At 40.6% G+C, this 19275-nt stretch overlaps 1 protein-coding gene across 1 annotated transcript; it reads right to left on the reverse strand.

Moving 5' to 3' along the window:
* Positions 1-14913: 14913 nt before the first annotated feature.
* Positions 14914-16152, reverse strand: foxe3 (forkhead box E3). The gene has a single exon (XM_072274665.1). It carries the CDS (start codon positions 16150-16152, stop codon positions 14914-14916), a length of 1239 nt encoding a protein of 412 aa, XP_072130766.1.
* Positions 16153-19275: the final 3123 nt, after the last annotated feature.

Raw genomic sequence — 19275 nt, forward strand, 5'->3', positions numbered from 1 at the left:
CGGATGGTAATTTGCCTCCCAGGTGCCAGGGTCCAGGATGTTTCAGATCGCGTCCAAGATAACCTGAAGTGGGAGGGAGAACAGCCAGCAGTTGTGGTACATACTGGTACCAATGATATAGGTATGAAAAGGGAAGAGGTCCTGAAAAAATACTACAGGGAGTTAGGAAGGAAGTTGAGAAGCAGGACCACAAAGGTAGTAATCTCGGGATTATTGCCTGTGCTACGCAACAGTAAGAATAGGAATAGAATGAGGTGGAGGATAAATGTGTGGCTGAGGGATTGGAGCAGGGGGCAGGGATACAGATTTCCGGATCATTGGGACCTCTTTCGGGGCAGGTGTGACCTGTACAAAAAGGATGGGTTGCACTTGAATCCCAAGGGACCAATATCCTGGCGGGAGGTTTTCTAAAGCTACTGGGGATAGTTTAAACTAGAACTGTTGTGGGGTGGGAACCGAACTGAAGAGACTGGGGAAGAGGAGGTTGGCTCACAAACAGAGAAAGCTTGTAGACAGTGCGAGAGGGAGGATAGGCAGGTGATAGAGAAGGGACGCGCTCAGACTGAAGGTTTGAGATGTGTCTATTTTAACGCAAGGAGTGTTGTCAACAAAGCAGATGAGCTTAGAGGGCGGATCAGTACTTGGAGATATGATGTGGTAGCCTTTACAGAGACTTGGATGGCTCAGGAACAGGAATGGTTACTTCAAGTGCTGAGTTTTAGATGTTTCAGAAAGGACAAAGAGTGAGGCAAAAAAGGTGGGAGCATGGCACTGTTGATCAGAGATAGTGTCACGGCTGCAGAAAAGGTGGACGCTTTGGAGGGATTGTCTACGGAGTCTCTGTGGGTGGAGGTTAGGAACAGGAAGGGGTCAATAACATTACTGGGTGTTTTTTATAGGCCGCCCATTAGTAACAGGGATATCGAGGAGCAGATAGGGAAACAGATCCTGGAAAGGTGTAATAATAACAGAGTTGTCCTGATGGGAGTTTCTAATTTCCCAAATATCGATTGGCATCTCCCTAGAGCAAGGGGTTTAGATGGGCTAGACTTTGTTAGGTGTGTTCAGGAAGGTTTCTTGACACAATATGTAGATAAGCCTACAAGAGGAGAGACTGTACTTGATTTGGTATTGGGAAATTAAACTGGTCAGGTGTCAAATCTCTCAGTAGGAGTGCATTTTGGAGATAGTGATCATAATTCTATCTTGTTTACAATAGCATTGGAGAGGGATAGTAACAGACAATTTTAAAAAGTGTTTAATCGGAGTAAGGGGAATTATGAGGCTATCAGGCAGAAATTGGAAGAGTAAATTGGAAACAGATTTTCTCGGGGAGAAGTACGGAAGAAATGTGGCAAATGTTCAGGGGATATTTGTGTAGAGTTCTGCATAGGTACGTTCCAATGAGACAGGGAAGTTATGGTAGAGTACAGGAACTGTGGTGTACAAAGGCTGCAATAAATCTAGTCAAGAAGAAGGGAAAAGCTTACAAAAGGTTTAGAGAGCTAGGTAATGTTAGAGACCTAGAAGATTAAAAGGCTAATAGGAAGGAGCTTAAGAAGGAAATTAGGAGAGCCAGAAGGGGCCATGAGAAGGCCTTGGCAGGCAGGATTAAGGAAAACCCCAAGGCATTCTACAAGTATGTGAAGAGCAAGAGGATAAGACCTAAAGAATAGGACCGATCAAGTGTGACAGTGGGGAAGTGTGTATGGAACCAGAAGAGATAGCAGAGGTACTTAATAAATACTTCAGTATTCACTATGGAAAAGAATCTTGGTAATTGTAGTGATGACTTGCAGCAGACTGAAAAGCTTGAGCATATAGATATTAAGAAAGAGGATCTGCTGGAGCTTTTGGAAAGCATCGTCAGATAAGTCGCTGGGACCGGATGAGATGTACCCCAGGCTACTGTGGGAGGTGAGGGAGGAGATTGATGAGCTGCTGGTGATGCTCTTTGCATCATCAATGGGGATGGGAGAGGTTCTGGAGGATTGGAAGGTTGCGGATGTTGTTCCTTTGTTCAAGAAAGGGAGCAGAGATAGCCCAGGAAATTATCCTGAGAGGCAGGATTTATGAGCATTTGGAGAGGTATAATATGATTAGGAATAGTCAGCGTAGCTTTGTCAAGGGCAGGTTGTGCCTTACGAACCTGATTGAATTTTTTGAGGATGTGACTAAACACATTGATGAAGGAAGAGCAGTAGATGTAGTGTATATGGTTTTCAGCAAGGCAGTCAATAAAATACTGCATGCAAGGCTTATTGAGAACATAAGGAGGCATAGGATCCAAGGGGACATTGCTTTGTGGATCCAGATCGGGGTTGCCTACAGAAGGCAAAGAGTGGTTGTAGATGGATCATATTCTGCATGGAGGTCAGTCACCAGTGAGGTGCCTCAGGGACCTGTTCTGGGATCCTTAATCTTCGTGATTTTTGTAAATGACCTGGATGAGGAAGTGGAGGGATGGGTTAGTGAGTTTGCTGATGACACAAAGGTTGGAGGTGTTGTGGATAGTGTGGAGGGCTGTCAGAGGTTACAGCGGGACATTGATAGAATGCAAAACTGGGCTGAGAAGTGGCAGATGGAGTTCAACAAAGATAAGTGTGAAGTGCTTCATTTTGGTAGGTCAAATATGATGACAGAATATAGTATTAATGGTAAGACTCTTGACAGTGTGGAGGATCAGAGGGATCTTGGGGTCTGAGTCCATAGGACACTCAAAGCAGCTGCGCAGCTTGATCTGTGGTTAAGAAGGTATACAGTGTATTGGCCTTCATCAATCCTGGAATTGAATTTAGGAGCCGAGAGGTAATGTTACAGCTGTATAGGACCCTGGTCAGACCCCACTTGAGTACTGTGCTCAGTTCTGGTCACCTCACTACAGGAAGGATGTGGAAGCCATAGAAAGGGTGCAGAGGAGATTTACGAGGAGTCGGCTGGGGTGATATACTGCGTCCGGTGCTCCCGATGTGGCCTTTTATATATTGGCGAGACCCGACGCAGACTGAGAAACCACTTTGCTGAACACCTACGCTCTGTCCGCCGGAGAAAGCAGGATCTCCCAGTGGCCACACATTTTAATTCCACATCCCATTCCCATTCTGACATGTCTATCCACAGCCTCCTCTACTGTAAAGATGAAGCCACACTCAGGTTGGAGGAACAACACCTTATATTCCGTCTGGGTAGCCTCCAACCTGATGGCATGAACATCGACTTCTCTAACTTCCGCTAATGCCCCACCTTCCCCCTCGTACCCCATCTGTTACTTATTTTTATACACACATTCTTTCTCTCACTCTCCTTTTTCTCCCTCTATCCCTCTGAATATACCCCTTGCCCATCCTCTGGGTTCCTTCCCCTCCCTTGTCCTTCTTCCCGGACCTCCTGTCCTATGATCCTCTCGTATCCCTTTTGCCAATCACCTGTCCAGCTCTTGGCTCCATCCCTCCCCCTCCTGTCTTCTCCTATCATTTTGGATCTCCCCCTCCCCCTCCAACTTTCAAATCTCTTACTCACTCATCCTTCAGTTAGTCCTGACGAAGGGTCTCGGCCTGAAATGTCGACTGTACCTCTTCCTATAGATGCTGCCTGGCCTGCTGCGTTCACCAGCAACTTTGATGTGTGTTGCTTTACAAGGATGCTGCCTAGATTGGGGAGCATGCCTTATGAAAACAGGTTGAGTGAACTCGGACTTTTCTCTTTGGAGTGACGGAGGATGAGAGGTGACCTGATAGAGGTGTATAAGATGATGAGAGGCATTGATCGTGTGGATAGTCAGAGGCTTTTTCCCAGGGCTGAAATGGTTACCACAAGAGGACACAGGTTTAAGGTGCTGGGGAGTAGGTACAGAGGAGATGTCAGCCGTAAGTTTTTTACTCAGAGTGGTGAGTGCATGGAATGGGCTGCCGGCGGCAGTGGTGGAGGCGGATACGATAGGGTCTTTTAAGAGACTTTTGGGTAGGTACATGGAGCTTAATAAAACAGGGCTATAGGTAAGCCTAGCAATTTCTAAGGTAGGGACATGTTTGGCACAACTTTGTGGGCCAATGGGCCTGTAATGTGCTGTAGGTTTTCTATGTTTCTATGAAGCAATCCCATAGCCACTCCTCTGCCTCCCACACAACTTCTTTGTTGTTCTACTCACTGAAGTCTTGCTCTTCAGCCTCTGCCTGTATACAGGTAGAAGGAGGACAGGCAAAATGCTGTCTAGGGATGGAATGGTAGGCATTCCTAATCATCATATAACAGTGGTCAAGTCTGTTGGATGCCTGGTGTTGCAGTTGATACGCTGATGATAATTGGGCAGAGATATCTTCAAGCAAGTCTGACTGACATCCCCGACAATGATTTGAAAGGTGTCAGGGTAGGCTGTTTCTTGATTGTTAATCACTGCACTCAATACCTTGGGTGCCTGCTGAATATCAGCTTGTGGCAGTATGTAAACTGTGGTCGGGATCATGGAGGGGAACTCTCTTGGTAAATAGAATGGTTGGGAAAATCATTAGATGCTCCAGGTCATGGAAATGAGTGCGACAAGACCACTATGTCCAAGCACCACAAAAAGTTTATCAAGAAATGAAGATTCCTGCCTGTTCTGTTTTGTAACTCCAAAATTTTGAACTCATTTAAAGGAAACTAAGAGAGCCGAGATATGTGAGTCTTAGTTTGTTTTTTACTTAATGCGAAGTGCGCACATATCACATGACAGCATCATGACATATGCAATTCAAATATTTTTACATTCAGCCGATAATGAATTACTTAAACAAAGAATGTTTAATCAACAACATACCTCAAGATTACTCAAATATTACTGAAATATTAAATATACAACGTGCCTCCCTACTTAGCTAGAAGCTCCAACTCACTAAAGAGTGCATCTCAACTATATACAGAGAATACTATATAATACAACTACTATACAGACATTCACAGCAGAGTAAATTTTTTAGTTGTCCTGATTCAGGTGTGGTGGAAGCTTTCTTACCCTGGTAGGATATCATCTTTCCTGACAAGGGGGATGACTCTGCTTGGCAGGTGAGACCTGTGGCTGTGAAAACAATCTCAAGTTCTGGGGCCTCCTTCATGGTGGTTGTAGGAGTTGATTCTGAGGCTGAAGGAAGCAGTTAAGACAACTCTGAACACTTTTCTTCTTCTTCCTTTTATTTCTAGTTTGTTCATCTTGCCCTTGGGAAAGTGTATTTAGTTCACTGGAGTATTCTCTTATTAATCCTTCTTTAGGATCTGATCTCTCTTGGCTTCCTCACCCACAACATCATCTGATGAATCCTCTGTTTTTGTATCTCCATTGACTCTTTTCTTTATGGCCTTCCATTCATCCAGCTGGGTCTTTGAGCAGCTTTTTGTCTCGTACTTGAAGTTCATGCAATAACCTTAATGCACTCAAGTAGATTCTGTTTCTTTATACTCAGAAAATCTGAGTGCTCACAACATTCCTGAAGCTCCTTGAACTCACTTCCAGCTTAAAACCAAGCTACATTTCTACATGCCTGACTAAGATATCAGAAGCTTTCTCAGATATTTTGCCTGCAAAAACTGTCGGAATCAAATCAGAGCTTTCATCACTTTCACGCTTCCTCTGAGCAGCATGGTCCTTTCTTGGACCAGTATGCTTTCTAACCAGGGGCACAAAGGTTCGTACGAACACCTGTTTGCCTTCTGTTGGGTAACAGATCATGGTATACAGCATGGAAACAGTCATCTAGTACCTTTCTTAATTTGTTTTCAGTTGACTATTGCAGGGAATGTGGCATGCAAATGGTAGATGGATCTCCAATTAATTTTCAGTTGTCTCAGCCACTCAGGTCCCCACAATGATGGCCCTCCACTAAGTTCTGGAATGGTTCCAGAAAAATGGAAAATTTCAAATGTCACTACACTCTTCAAGAAGGGAGAGGCAGAAAAAAATAGAAATTATAGGCCATTTTGTCTGACCTCAGTGGTGGGAAGATGTTGGAGTCGATTGTTAAGGATGTGGTTATGGGGTACTTGGAGGCACATGATAATATAAGCCATAGTCAGCATGGTTTCCTCAAGGGAAAATCTTCCCTGACAAATCTTTGAGGAAATAACAAGCAGGATAGACAAAGGAGAATTGGTGAAGTTGTGTATTTGGATTTTCAGAAGGCCTTTGACAAGTTGCCACACATGAGGCTGCTTAACAAGCTACAAGCCATAGTATTACCAGATAGATTCTAGCATGGATAAAGCAGTAGCTGATTGGCAGAAGCCAAAGAGTGGGAATAAAGGGAGCCTTTTCTGGTTGTCTGCTGGTGACTAGTGTTGTTCCACAGGGGTCTGTGTTGGGACCAGTTCTATTTACATTATATGTCAATGATGTGGATGATGGAACTGATGGTTTTGTTGCAAAGTTTGCAGACAATACGAAAATAGGTGGAAAGGCAGGTAGTTTTGAGGAAGTAGAGAGACTACAGAAGGACTTAGATTAGGAGAATGGGCAAAGAAGTGGCAGCTGGAATATAGTGTCAGGAAGTGATATGATCATGCATTTTGGTAGAAGAAATGAAAGGGTTGACTATTGTCTAAATGGAGCAAAAATACAAAACCTGAGGTGCAACTGGACTTGGGAGCTCTTGTACAGATTCCTTAAAGGTTAATTTGCAGGTTGAGTCTGTGGTGAGGAAGGCAAATGTGATGTTATTTCAAGAGGACTAGAATATAAGAGCAAAGATGTAATGTTCTGATTTTATAAAGCACTGGTAAGGCCTCAATTGGAGTATTGTGAGCAGTTTTGGGCCCTTATCTTAGAAAGGATGTGCTGAAACTAAGGAGGGTACAAAGGAGGTTCACAAAAATGATTCTAGGACTGAATGGCTTGTCATGTGGAGATCATTTGATGGCTCTGGACCTGTATTCACTGGAATTCAGAAGAATGAGGGGTGACCTCATTAAAACATCGAATGGTGAAAGCAACACATAAAAGTTGCTGGTGAACGCAGCAGGCCAGGCAGCATCTCTAGGAAGAGGTACAATCAACGTTTCAGGCTGAGACCCTTCATCAGGACTAACACTTGCTTGAAATTCCAGTATCTGCAGATTTCCTCATGTTTGTGTTTTCAAATGATGAAAGGCCTTGTTAGAGTGGATGTAAAGAGGATCTTTCCTCTGGTGAGAGAGTCTAAGACAAGAGGACACAACCTCAGAATAGAAGGGCATCCTTTTAGAATGGAGATGAGGTGGAATTTCTTTAGCCAGAGAGTGGTGAATCTGTGGAATTCTTTGTCACATGCAGCTGCGGAGGTTAAGTCTTTATGTGTATTTAAGACAGAGATTGAAAGATTTTTAATTGGTCAGAGCATGAAGGGATACAGTGAGGTGGAGGAGGGAATGGTAAGAGATTGGGGCTGAAGGAAAAACTGAATCAGCCATGATGAAATGGTGGAGTAGACTTCATGGGCCAAATGGCCTAATTATGCTCCCGTATCTTATGGTCTATAACTTCATTCACCTTAACTTGCCCCATCACTGAAATGTTCCCACAACCTATGGACTCACTTTCAAGGACTCTTCACCTCATGATCTTGATATTTATTGCTTATTTAATTAATATTATTATTTCCCTCTTTTTGTATTTGCAGAGTTAGTTGTCTTTTGCACACTGGTTGAATGCCCAAGTTGTTGCAGTCTTTCATTGACTCTATCATTCAGTTATGGATTTATTCAGTTATACCTATCAGAAAATGAATTTCATGGTTGTACATGGTGACATATATGTACTTTGAATATAAATTTACTTTGAACATTAAACTTTCTACATATGATTGCTGTTCCCTAAATGTTAACGGACTGAATTGCTCCACTTTGCATACCATTTCTTCATTGTGTGGAAGACATAAAGACCATGAAAATTTTTTTGAATATATGGGTGAATGTCATCTCAGAGGGTGGAAGCAAAGAAGTTGAAATTAATTTAGTGAAAAATAAATGACCACTTTGTTGGAAAAGTATTGTATTTATAGCTTCCTCGCAGAGAGATTAATAAAAGCCAAGTTACTGCAGGTATCCAAAACGTAGCTGAGGTTTCAATAGGAGAGTTTGTGTGTGAGAGTGAGGAGCTGACATGTTGTTCATACAGATCAATTCATTACACAGTGCACTGAGGTAGTACAAGGGGTTAAAAAAAAAAAAAAAAAATTGAATACAGAATGAAGAGTAACAGCTACAGAGAAAATTCAGTGCAGGTAGAAAATAAGGTGCAAGGTCATAACAAGGTAGATTATCAGGACAAGAGGCCATCTTAACATACCAGGGAACAATTCAGTCATCTTATAACAGTGAGGTGGAAACTATCCTCGAGCTATTTTTAAATTAATGACCCAGAACTTGTGGTTGGAATAATGGCAAAAATGTCAAGGTTTAGTATATATAGTATATAATTATGTTTACCACTCTGTGGTAGAAATAGTAAGTTACAGAAAGGCCAATCTCAATACGACCAGGGTATATCTAACTTGGATGAATAAGAATCAAAGTTTGACAGGCCCTACTGTAGTTAAATAATTCAAGCTCTTTAAGAAGATGCCAGTCTGGGTACTGTCTAGGCTAACTCTCAAGTGCATTATACATGGAGGATAATTAAAGTGAGTCGGCGACCAAAGAGTTGCAGAAAAAAATGAAGCAGAAGGGAAGGACATATTCACATTCAATATTCATATATTCAAATAACAGATTCAGATTAATAACACAAAAACCAAGCTGCAAAGATAAGTGGATCTAAAATTATCTCAAAGCGAACAGCTTTTCTCAGTTTTCCTCAGTTCTGCAGTTCCCAGTTGTACAGATTGGGCAGATTCTTACATCATGGCAGTGTAGCAGCTGATGTTACATTTCATGTGAGTGCAGTTGAATTTCCTTTGAAATCGTTCAATCTTTATAACCAAGCCATTTGGCATTATGAACTTTTTAAACTGCCATTTTCTTTCTTACTTGTGCTGTAAACATTGCCATTAGGGAATTGAATTAGACTGTATGATTAGAGGATTTATCCTGCTGTGTTGTGACTATTTTCACACATTCATTACTGTTGCTGAGGAGTGTAATCCATTTGGTAACAATAGTAAAATTAGATTTCATGTCTTGCTCATCATATCATCTCATTATTTTGTATTAATTTTAGAAAAAAATAATCTTTTACACATCTTGTGAATGAAATTCTACAACTTACTTTTAAATTCAAGATTGTTTAAAGTCATTTCCAGTACACAAGTGTAAGGTAGAACTAAATAATTGTTAATCCAGATCTGATGCAGCACATAAGAAAAGACAATGAACAAAATACATAAATTGATTATATGTCCATGATGTTAGGCACAGGAATGTCTATACATAAGCTGACTGACTGAAAATGATAAAGTAGTGGTAGTGGGAGTTGTGGTGGAATGGGTAGTGGGTGGAGGCATTGTTCAGCCTTACTGCTTGAGGAAAGTAACTGTTTTTGAGTCTGGTGGTCCTGGTGTGGATACTAGAGTACATAGCCTCCTCCCTGTTGAGAGTGGGGCAAACAGTCCATGAGCAGAGTGGGTGGGATCCTTTATGATGTTGCTGGCTTTTTTTCCCAGCATCTTTTGTATATATGTCCTTGATGGTGGGTACTGGTGCCGTAGATTCGTTTGGCAGTTTTGGCTACAAATATAGAGCCTTGCAGTTTCCACCACGTTGCAGTTTCTGTACCATTCAATGATGCAGCATGTTAGGATGCTCACTACTATGTATCTATTTAAGGACTTGAGCATTGATGTGCATAGTCCAGCACTCTTTAGCCTCCTCAGAAAGTAGAGGTGTTAATGAGCTTTCTTGATTGTGTAGGATGTGTACTGAGACCATGAGACTCTGCAAGATGTGCATTCCCAGGAGTTTGAAAATTAATTTGAACAATTTAAGCTCTTTGTTTGTAAAATTGCTTTAGAAACATAACCCAGCCAAAGGAAATTCATAACTCTTGAGTTCTAAGTCATAGCATTGGTATAATAAATATTCTGATCCTTATGCATACTGATATTATAAATCAATTCCTCTTCCATCGCCTCTTAGGAAATCTGAGTAAACATTCCAAAAATAATAATATTAATAACAACTGATTGCTACCTTTCTACAAATATCTTCTAATTATTCACTATACAATGTGTGGTTGTTGCAGGTTCTCAGTTATTAGTGTGAAGTCTGAGTCCATTGCACGGTATAAGATAGCATTTATTTTGCCATGATATATCAATAATTTGAGCCGCACACTACAAGGTTTCTTATCAGGAATACTATTTGCCATATAATAATGATAGGTGCAAATCTAACACAATGTATAAATTTTTGTGTAGCTAAGCATTGTTTTCTACAAAATAGAGCATCAGTGTGCTTTGGTGTCATTTCTAGGCTGGATGCTACAAAACTTCTAGTAAACATGATTCAACCAAAACAACAAAGAAAAGTGGAACAATGTTTTAAGATAAAGATGTTGGTAGAAACAATATTTGATGAATGAAATGGGCACGTAAGCAACATTCATATGTTGCTCATCTTGGGCAACAATATATATGCACTTGTAAATTAAGGACACAGTATGATCTTTACATTGGATTTATGTAAAAAAAATAGGGCCATTATAAATAAACAGGGCCAATGATTTAACATATGATCTAACTTAATAATTAGTTTATAACTCATGTCATACAGGTTCCTTGGTTTATACCAACTACTAACTTTCAATAATGAATCCAAAAGGAACTGTGCTGAGGTAAGCAATCTGTGCCTCCATTGAGCAAAACCACAAGCATTGATAAACATGTGCACCCAGACTGTGGGAAACAATATTAATACAATATTTCATATACCAATATTTAACTCTCTTGAGAAATATAGGTTTGATGGAACATGATTTTATTCAACTACATCTGTCATTTTCTGTCTCTAATTCACTTGTTTGTCATATCTTTTCAAGTCTCATTCCTCCTTCTTAAAGGAGCAAAAGATAGGTCTAGGGGGAGAAATAGAGTAATATTCTTAATTGTGACTAGGGCATAGAAGATAGAAGTGACAGCATATATTGAGCAGATGGCAGCTGCAGAAATGACATGGTGAATAAAGGACCAGAATTAAACAGTTGGGATTTTGAATGTGCATTTTTTAGTGAATTGAAGAAATATAACACAGAAGCAAGTTGACTGGAAAAGGGGAAGGGATACATGTTTCCATTGCAGGATCAGCACATGATGCCCCTATCTGTGGCAGAGAAAATGGAAGTACATAGAAAAGCCATACCAGCAAGGAAGTGGAAGATTATGAACATGGTTTAAAGCCTATTTTTGTATGAGCGATTGAGAAATAAAGCTAATGATTTCTGGGGACAGTGAATATGAGAAGTGCAGAAGTTAAAGAGAAGGCTTCTTGGTGAGAAAACATTAAAGGGGCTTGGATGAATGATATAAAAGAAGAATTTTTATCTAAGGGTGAGAACAACAGGAAAAAAAAGATTAAAAGCTCTTGTGGGAGAATTGGCAAGGGATATGGAGAAATGATAAGCTGTGATTGAACAATTAGAGGCTTGCCAAATGGCCTAGATAGGGCAACTGGAGAAGGTATAGCCAGTTGGAAAGTATTTTCCCTGCAACTTTTGTCAAGGGCATTTTCTGACATAATCATTCATGAACAGCCAAGGTCTTGTACTGAGGTGAATAGAAATTGAGGAGGGAAATGCAGAGAAGTATTGTGATAGCTCATCCATTGACAATATTCTCGGGGTGATTTGGACTGAATGGAGACAATTATCGCACTGGGCTACTGTTCAGATGGAGACATTTGTGATGGTCTCCTTGGACCCTTAAAAGGATGGCAAGAGAGGTGCAGAGGGGTAGTGTAACTTTATTTAAAATCAAGTCAATGCTTGGAATGACACCAAGTGAGTAGGAATGTCAGGAGTGCTGAGGAGTCACCTACTTCAGAAGGCAGTGTATCCCATGGAAGAGAATGAATCAAGGATGATAGGGGCGAATGGGGGAGGAGTATTTCAATGAAGCAAAAAAAAAGTGCAAGAGAAAGTAGATCTTAATAACATTTTTCCTCAAAACGCTAGGAAAGTTAAGTACAGTAATATAAACCTAGTTATAAAAAGGAGTCCAGTTTCTTCACTTCTTAATTTCAATGTATTTGAGCATAACAACCGTCCCAGTTTCATTTTTGCCTAGATTTATAAGTTGATTTTGTCCTTAAATACACAAAAGTAACTCTATAAAGTTACCATACCTCTATAGTATTGTGAGGAAAGACATCAAAACTACAAAAAAAAATAATAAGAAAGAACAATTGCTAGAAGTGGATAAAGGAGAAACGACTTCTGCCGTTGGTAGCAGTAAACTTCTATACATAAGTCAGACTCTTGAATTTAGTTATCTTAAGAGAGCTGCTTCGTATTTAAGGATGTCCAGAAATTGGGCGTTTGTAACGGGGATGATCAACACTCCAAAAGCGAACTTTTCCTTTGCTTTCTACGGTTTGCAAATACGCGATTATCAGGTTGACAGCGAGGAGGTTCGTGTTTAGACCACAACTATTTCCTAGTACCATGCGCCCTTTTTCTTGCAGATCAGAGAAGTGGTTTAGCCGGATTCTGGAATCATCCAAACCGCGGTTCAAACCAAGTCACTTACCTCTCAAGTACGGACGGTTGTGGATATCGGAGAGGTCAACAAACGCTGCTTAAACCCATTGGTATTACATTATAATTAATATATTTCCTTTTGTTGTATTGGTATATCTGTAAAATTCACCACATTTTCAGAAAAACAATATCGTTGTTTAAATTATCCATTGATGATATTCCTATTACACTTTTACGCTGCTCAGCAAAAGTTACCCATCCAAAATAAAACATGAACCTTCCAGGTTTTAAAAAAGAATTTTCGGATTTGAGTGTCCATGCAAAAAGAAGCCTATTAAAGTGGCTGCTGTGTGTAGCGGAGTATGCAGAACAGCAAACACGGTCAATAATGCCAGATGGAGATGGTGACCAGCGATACGAAAGCCGCCGTCAGACATTCTGAGCTTTCCTGGCTCCACAACCACTTGAGGTGAAACCAGAACTGAGAGCTGTTACCTTCAATAAAAGTCTTCAGTAAGGCATGCGGTTTCTGTCTCTTCATTGAACGCACTAGATAAAATCGGCCGGATTGCAAACTTTATTTATGAATAAACAATAATTAAAATTTTTGAGTGGCTTGAATAGAAATGTGTAAAATAGGTCATAATACTAATTAATTTGTGTATTTCGTATAATTTATATCACTAAATAAATAAAATAACTTCAATTTCAAGAGCATCTAATCAATAGAAAAATATTATCTCCAATAACTTTTGTCTGATATGCTTGAACTTCTACTGGCACAAAATGAGATATCCACGGAAAGTTACCAAGTTTATCTGTTGCCAGATTGATTGATAGCTTTGTAAATGGGGGGGGGGGGAGGACAAAAACAAATCAATGAAAGAAAAGTACGGCAGGTTTTTCCAGTGATGATCATATCGGAGAAAAATGGTAATACATACAGCAGTGCCAGGTAAGCGCGCTGTTACAGTATTTTGCCTCTTTCATGTATCTAAATAAATTTACTGGATCATCACACTTCCAGAAAATTAATATCCTTTGCAGGTTGCGCCCACTTTAAAGTAATATTTTTAAAATAATAAAAGTACAGTATAGATGATCCAAGGCTCTCTTTCGATAGTTTACATGTTACTATTTTCTCTAGAGCCCGGGCCTTATTAGATACCTAATTTTCGTTGGGATAACTTTGAATAACCCTTGACACCGCTGTCTGACGTGATAATTCACTGCCATTCTCCGGAGTGGCAGTGAATTATCACTTTGCATCTTTGTGAAACGTCTTCAGAGTTTCCCAGTTGTTCCTCTCGAGGCCGTCTGGGGGCATTTTAAACTATTTCAGATTAGTTTTAATAAAATTTATAAACAGATACATTGTGATCTGAATGATAGCAAATAGGTTTTGACCTACAATTAATTTAATCACTAGACTGAAGCTGTCCAAATCTTTTCTAATTATTCATTAGGGAAAATTCCAGTGTCTAACTACAATGAGTCGTGTTTCGAAGTTTTGTCAAATAATTACATCATATAACTAATATATTTCTATATCAATTCATTTTGAAATGTGAAACTGTTCATTAATTTTATTTCTTTTCTAAATTTTCTTACTTTACGATATTCTAGATTCTATGTACAAATACACATGAACAGACGTTTCATGTACAGCAATCTTCATTAATTTGTTTTTAAAAATCCAATCCGAGTAAAAAAGGCAGATAGAGTTGTACAGTTTCTTATTTCTGTGCAAATGTTGATGTCTAATATGCATGATTCAGAAAACTGATCGGTTCGTACGTACTTTATGTGTGAACATGCTTTCTAAAAAAACGACAATTTCTTTGTACTTAAAAAATCAGATGTTTATTGTTTCTTGTCATTGACATTAAGAATAAACCAGGCATTTTCCATCTAAAACAACTAAAGTAGAAATTACACGATTAACGTTTCTCCTGAAATACAAAAGTACCACAAGGAACACAGTTCCTTTCTAAATCATTAACAGAACGAAATCTTGATCACCTTTAATCAGGCAAATGTAACATTGTTTACTTGTGACAAAGACCGTCTTCGATTTAGAGATTAAATATAGGTCGTACGTTCTAGAAATGCAAATGTATATAAGAGCACAATGGTACATACTATATATTTACAGAAGGGACAAGGTGAATATGAATTTGACAATGTTTCCCAATATAAAAAAATGTAAAAGAGCTAACCTTGACCTGTATTGTAGCACAGGAATGACTTTGTTTTGTGATTTCTCTTCTCTAAAAGGCATTCTACATGAATCTGTCAAGGGCGGGTGCACAGTTTGCTTGTCGCATGTATGAATTATTGGCATTGAACTGTGCAAGTCCGTTCATCTGATGGTTGGATAAACCCAAAAGCTGATCGCTGTGATCTGAGCAGGAGTTGGGTCTCATGGGCGGCATGGCAAGTCGATTGGAAGGACAGTACATCTGGGTGTTATTGGCAGAGTAGCTGGCTTGAGATATAGATAGGTGAGGAGGGGATGCAGAATACGAATAGGTCGTATTAGAAGTAATGCTGTTGGAAGACCTGTTTAACCCGGCCCCGGCCCCGGTCCCAGTAGGGCTGGCGGACTGTGGTTGAAAACTGGAAACGTCCACTCCGCCAATAGAGCAACTGACCATTGGTCCAATATCTCCGTTTAAGTGAGAGTTTAAGTCAATCCCCGATGAAGCCTGCAAAACGGATTGTGGCCCGATGAGATTGTCAATACTGAACATCCTGTGTTGGGCCTGACTAACCGCTGACCCCTGGTAGGGATGCAGCATGGCCGGGTTGTGGCTACTGCTGTGGACCTGCGGGCTATAGGCCGAACACACGCCGGGATACAGTGCATTGGGATAGGAAGGTCTCCCAACCGGAGTGGGGGTGAAGGCACTGGAATTCTGCATGTAACCTGGGTAAGTAGTGATGTCTGAGCGCTTGAAACGTTTCCTCCGACGTAAAAAGCTTCCGTTGTCGAACATATCTTCAGCTGCCGGGTCTAGAGTCCAGTAATTGCCCTTCCCAGGGCGCCCGGGTTCACGGGGGATCTTCACAAAACAATCATTGAGCGTTAGGTTGTGCCTTATGGAATTTTGCCACTTTTTGGAGTTTTCCCTATAGAATGGGAACCGGTCCATTATAAACTTGTAAATTCCTCCAAGCGTCAGCTTTCTTTCTGGCGAGTTGGCAATGGACATGGCGATAAGAGCGATGTAACTGTAAGGAGGTTTACCGCGTTGGATAGGGCGCTTCCTCCTCCTGCTTCCTGAAGTGGGGATGAGTCCTTCAATGTCCCCAATTTCCTCGTCCTCTCTCTCCGTGATCGGCGTGCTGCCCTGCGGCTCCGATTTGACCATCACCTCGTTCTTCCCCGGAGTCTCCAGTGATATATCCGCTGAGCTCTCCAGGGGCACCGAAGCGGTGGAGGCTTCGGTGGGTGACTGCTGAGACTCTGCAGTCATGGTGCATGCGCCAGTAAAGTACGAGATGTCGGTTAGATTCATAAACTTCAGCCTGAGGTCTGCTCTGGGCAGTCCGGTGTAATGCTTGCTACCGAGAAGGCCGGGATCAGGTGTTGAACTGACGCCACCTGGTTTATATGTCAGAGCAAGAGGAGGCTGGCGCCACCCTATTTGCCCTCATTGTGTCAGTGCTTTCAATTAGCATGCCCACCCACCTTCCTAAAGGGTCTCTCCAGAGAGGTGCACAATGTAATAACAACTCGCTTCTCCTTAGAATTCTTGATACATGCTTTATAGGAAGTGGTCAGTAAGGAGAACCAGGAGACTGTTTAGAAAGTGCGTAAGGATGCGTTAAGGTCAGGGCGACTGGAGCTGAATTTAATATCGACTATTATTCTGCATTGCAGACTTTCGTTTCGAACTGAGTGGTAATTGCCGTCCAGTGCAGCGGTACGGTTCCCTAGATCATGAAGCACACATTCCGCTAATTTTATTAAATACGTATGGCATTGTTTTAAACGAGTAAAGTTAAGAATGGATTAACTAACCTTAGAGTTTCGACAACATGGTCAAATTGTTAAATCACTATATGATGTGTCTATTTTGCATAAAAATATATTGAAAACTAAGCAATTTCGTTCATCTATAATTACTCAAAGAAATTGCATTGAGAGTTATTAAAATCAGTTTAATCATTTGAAGTGGGATCTTTCCTATAAATCATTCGCGTTAGAAAGATGTACATTTGTGTATCGGTTTTCGATGTTCTGCTGCAGCGAATATTGCGGACGGATATTTATAACTTTTAAAAAAGTTGAGTTTACCCCTTTAATAGCTGTCGTGCATTGGATAATTGGAATTATCTGCGAACATGTTATGAGCGTTATTTCTACATCGTTATTTAAATAATTATTAGATGACGAAATTAATTAGTTCAGGCATTTGTATGAAAGTTGTCCTGCGAACTTACCGTTAACCTTTCATGTTTATCCATTTCTGTATTGAAATTTTAAAATAATGTTGATATTCGGCGTTAAAATCCGAGATTTCCCATCCTCTTTGGAGTTAATTTTAGGACATCTTTTATCAGGGAAAGAAAAAAGACTTTATAAGATGACAGTTCATCAGCGCTGGTCTCTGCAACAGCGATGTTGTTGCTAGTTGAGGCATCATTATAACATTCAACCGACTTATATCAGGAAGATTTGGAAAGAGGAATAATCACAGGTTAAATACGAATTACAGAAATATGCGCGGAAAGCGGGTGGCTTTAGTGGTAAACTCCATCCCAAGGATTTCGGGTCGAGCCACGAGTGGCTTAAGGCTGCTACCGTGGACCCTAGTGTGAAGATCTGATGTTTGGTCTTGGTGTGTTCCGGAGTTTGTTATCTCAGGTAAAAGTTGCCTCTTTGCCTGACCCTGGTCTCCAGTCAAGCACAAAGCTTTTTAATCGGACCTTCCCCTTCAGAGAACCAGACTGACCTGTGTCTCTCCGCAGAAAGGCAGAAGTTGTTTGAAGCGCAAACTAAATACTTCAATTTCAAGAAAACACTTTTTTTCTAAATTGTATTACATTTCTACGTTGTATTATATTTACTTTAGAAACCTGTAAATGAGATACCATTACGATTCGAATTAAATGTTTTGTGTTCGATCCATTTACAGGTTTTATACTTTAAAACAGGCATCAGCTTCAATATTTTTGCTAAGCTCATAAAGGCAAATGATGCAATTACGTTTACACGGTATTAATTTTATGGATGGCCTCTATTCTAAATTTCATCTGAATAGTGGTGTCGCAACCATCCTTTGGGTGCTCGTGACATTAAACACATAATTCTCTCGTGTACATTTGTGATCGTATTATTTCTATATTTCCAACATCCAAATTAGATCAGGTATTCTACGTGGCCGGTTTTTCCATCTATTCAAGGACCGGGAAAATTTTGTCTGTACCTTACTGGGAGTAAGTTTTACTGTGCATATTTGAAGTGTACATAAATCCAGTAAATACTGTAAGCAAGACAATTCGATAATTTTTTGGACTGATTAGCAAAGTAAGAAAATACAACGTTAAAGTACTTCATTCTGTTCATCTTCACTTCAAACATTTCCAGAATAAGGAGACTGAAGACGTTCCGTAAAAGTTGCTGTTGGAATATAGCCATATTTCGGCTGTTTCTTCTATAATTCTGAGATCACGGTTCCAACTGCCAGAAGAATTAATAAAATGATAGCATAGTATCATTCTGAGTACAATTAAAACTGATGCAAAATAATATTGAGCCTCTGTTGAACATACTGAACAGGTTGTTTAAATGACTTTAGCTGCCGTTAAATAGGCAAGTGATTTTAAAGCCTGTTATTTTCAAATAATTTTGGTTTCTTTTTAACTGTTAGTTGTCCGTCGTATCCAACAATGACAGGAGACCTATGCGGGAAAGTTTTTCAAGTTTTTAAACTGGGGCTGTTCCAACGTCTCGACCTTGGAAGTCCAGGTCCAGTAGTTGTCACAAATTGGGGTCTTCCTTGGTTGCAGTAGATGACCATGACATCTTCAGTGTTTGTCATACCCCTCACTCTCTCATGAAGCGTTGGAGAACCTCTTTCTTAGCAGTTGGATCCCACTGTTGATCTTATCCAGCTCATTCCGAAGGAGTGGACTTCACATATATTTCTGTAAAGATGGCGGTGCGCTGGGCCACAGTGGCTGCTCCAGGTCCAATCCAAGGTGCATTTGTTCGTCTTTTTTATGATTGCAAGTCACTGATGGATACAAAGAACATCAAGTGCTGCAAGACTATCCCATCAGTGAGTTACTCCGTAGTGATGGAGCTGGACTTATTGCGTATTATTGTTGTGTTGTCGCCTGGACTTGCCGTGTACCGTTGGATGGTACGCAGTTCGAGTGATTGTCTTGGATGTTTTTTATTGTGATCACAAGACCTGTTGGACATTGGTAATCTAGAATACTGTCCGGTTCACTGGTTCATTGGTGAGACCGACGGCTGGGGAGCTGCATTACCTCGGTTGCGGCGAGAACAAGGTCGAGGTCGCGGCGTCGCCTTTTGAAGCTGACCAGCAGAGGAGATGCTGAGGCAATATGGGAGAACAGCCGTGGGGCACGCTGGAACCGTGTTTGGTTTGGGGTCTGGCCATCCCGTC

This window comes from Mobula birostris, chromosome 12 (genome assembly GCF_030028105.1).
Source record: "Mobula birostris isolate sMobBir1 chromosome 12, sMobBir1.hap1, whole genome shotgun sequence".
NCBI lineage: Eukaryota > Metazoa > Chordata > Chondrichthyes > Myliobatiformes > Myliobatidae > Mobula > Mobula birostris.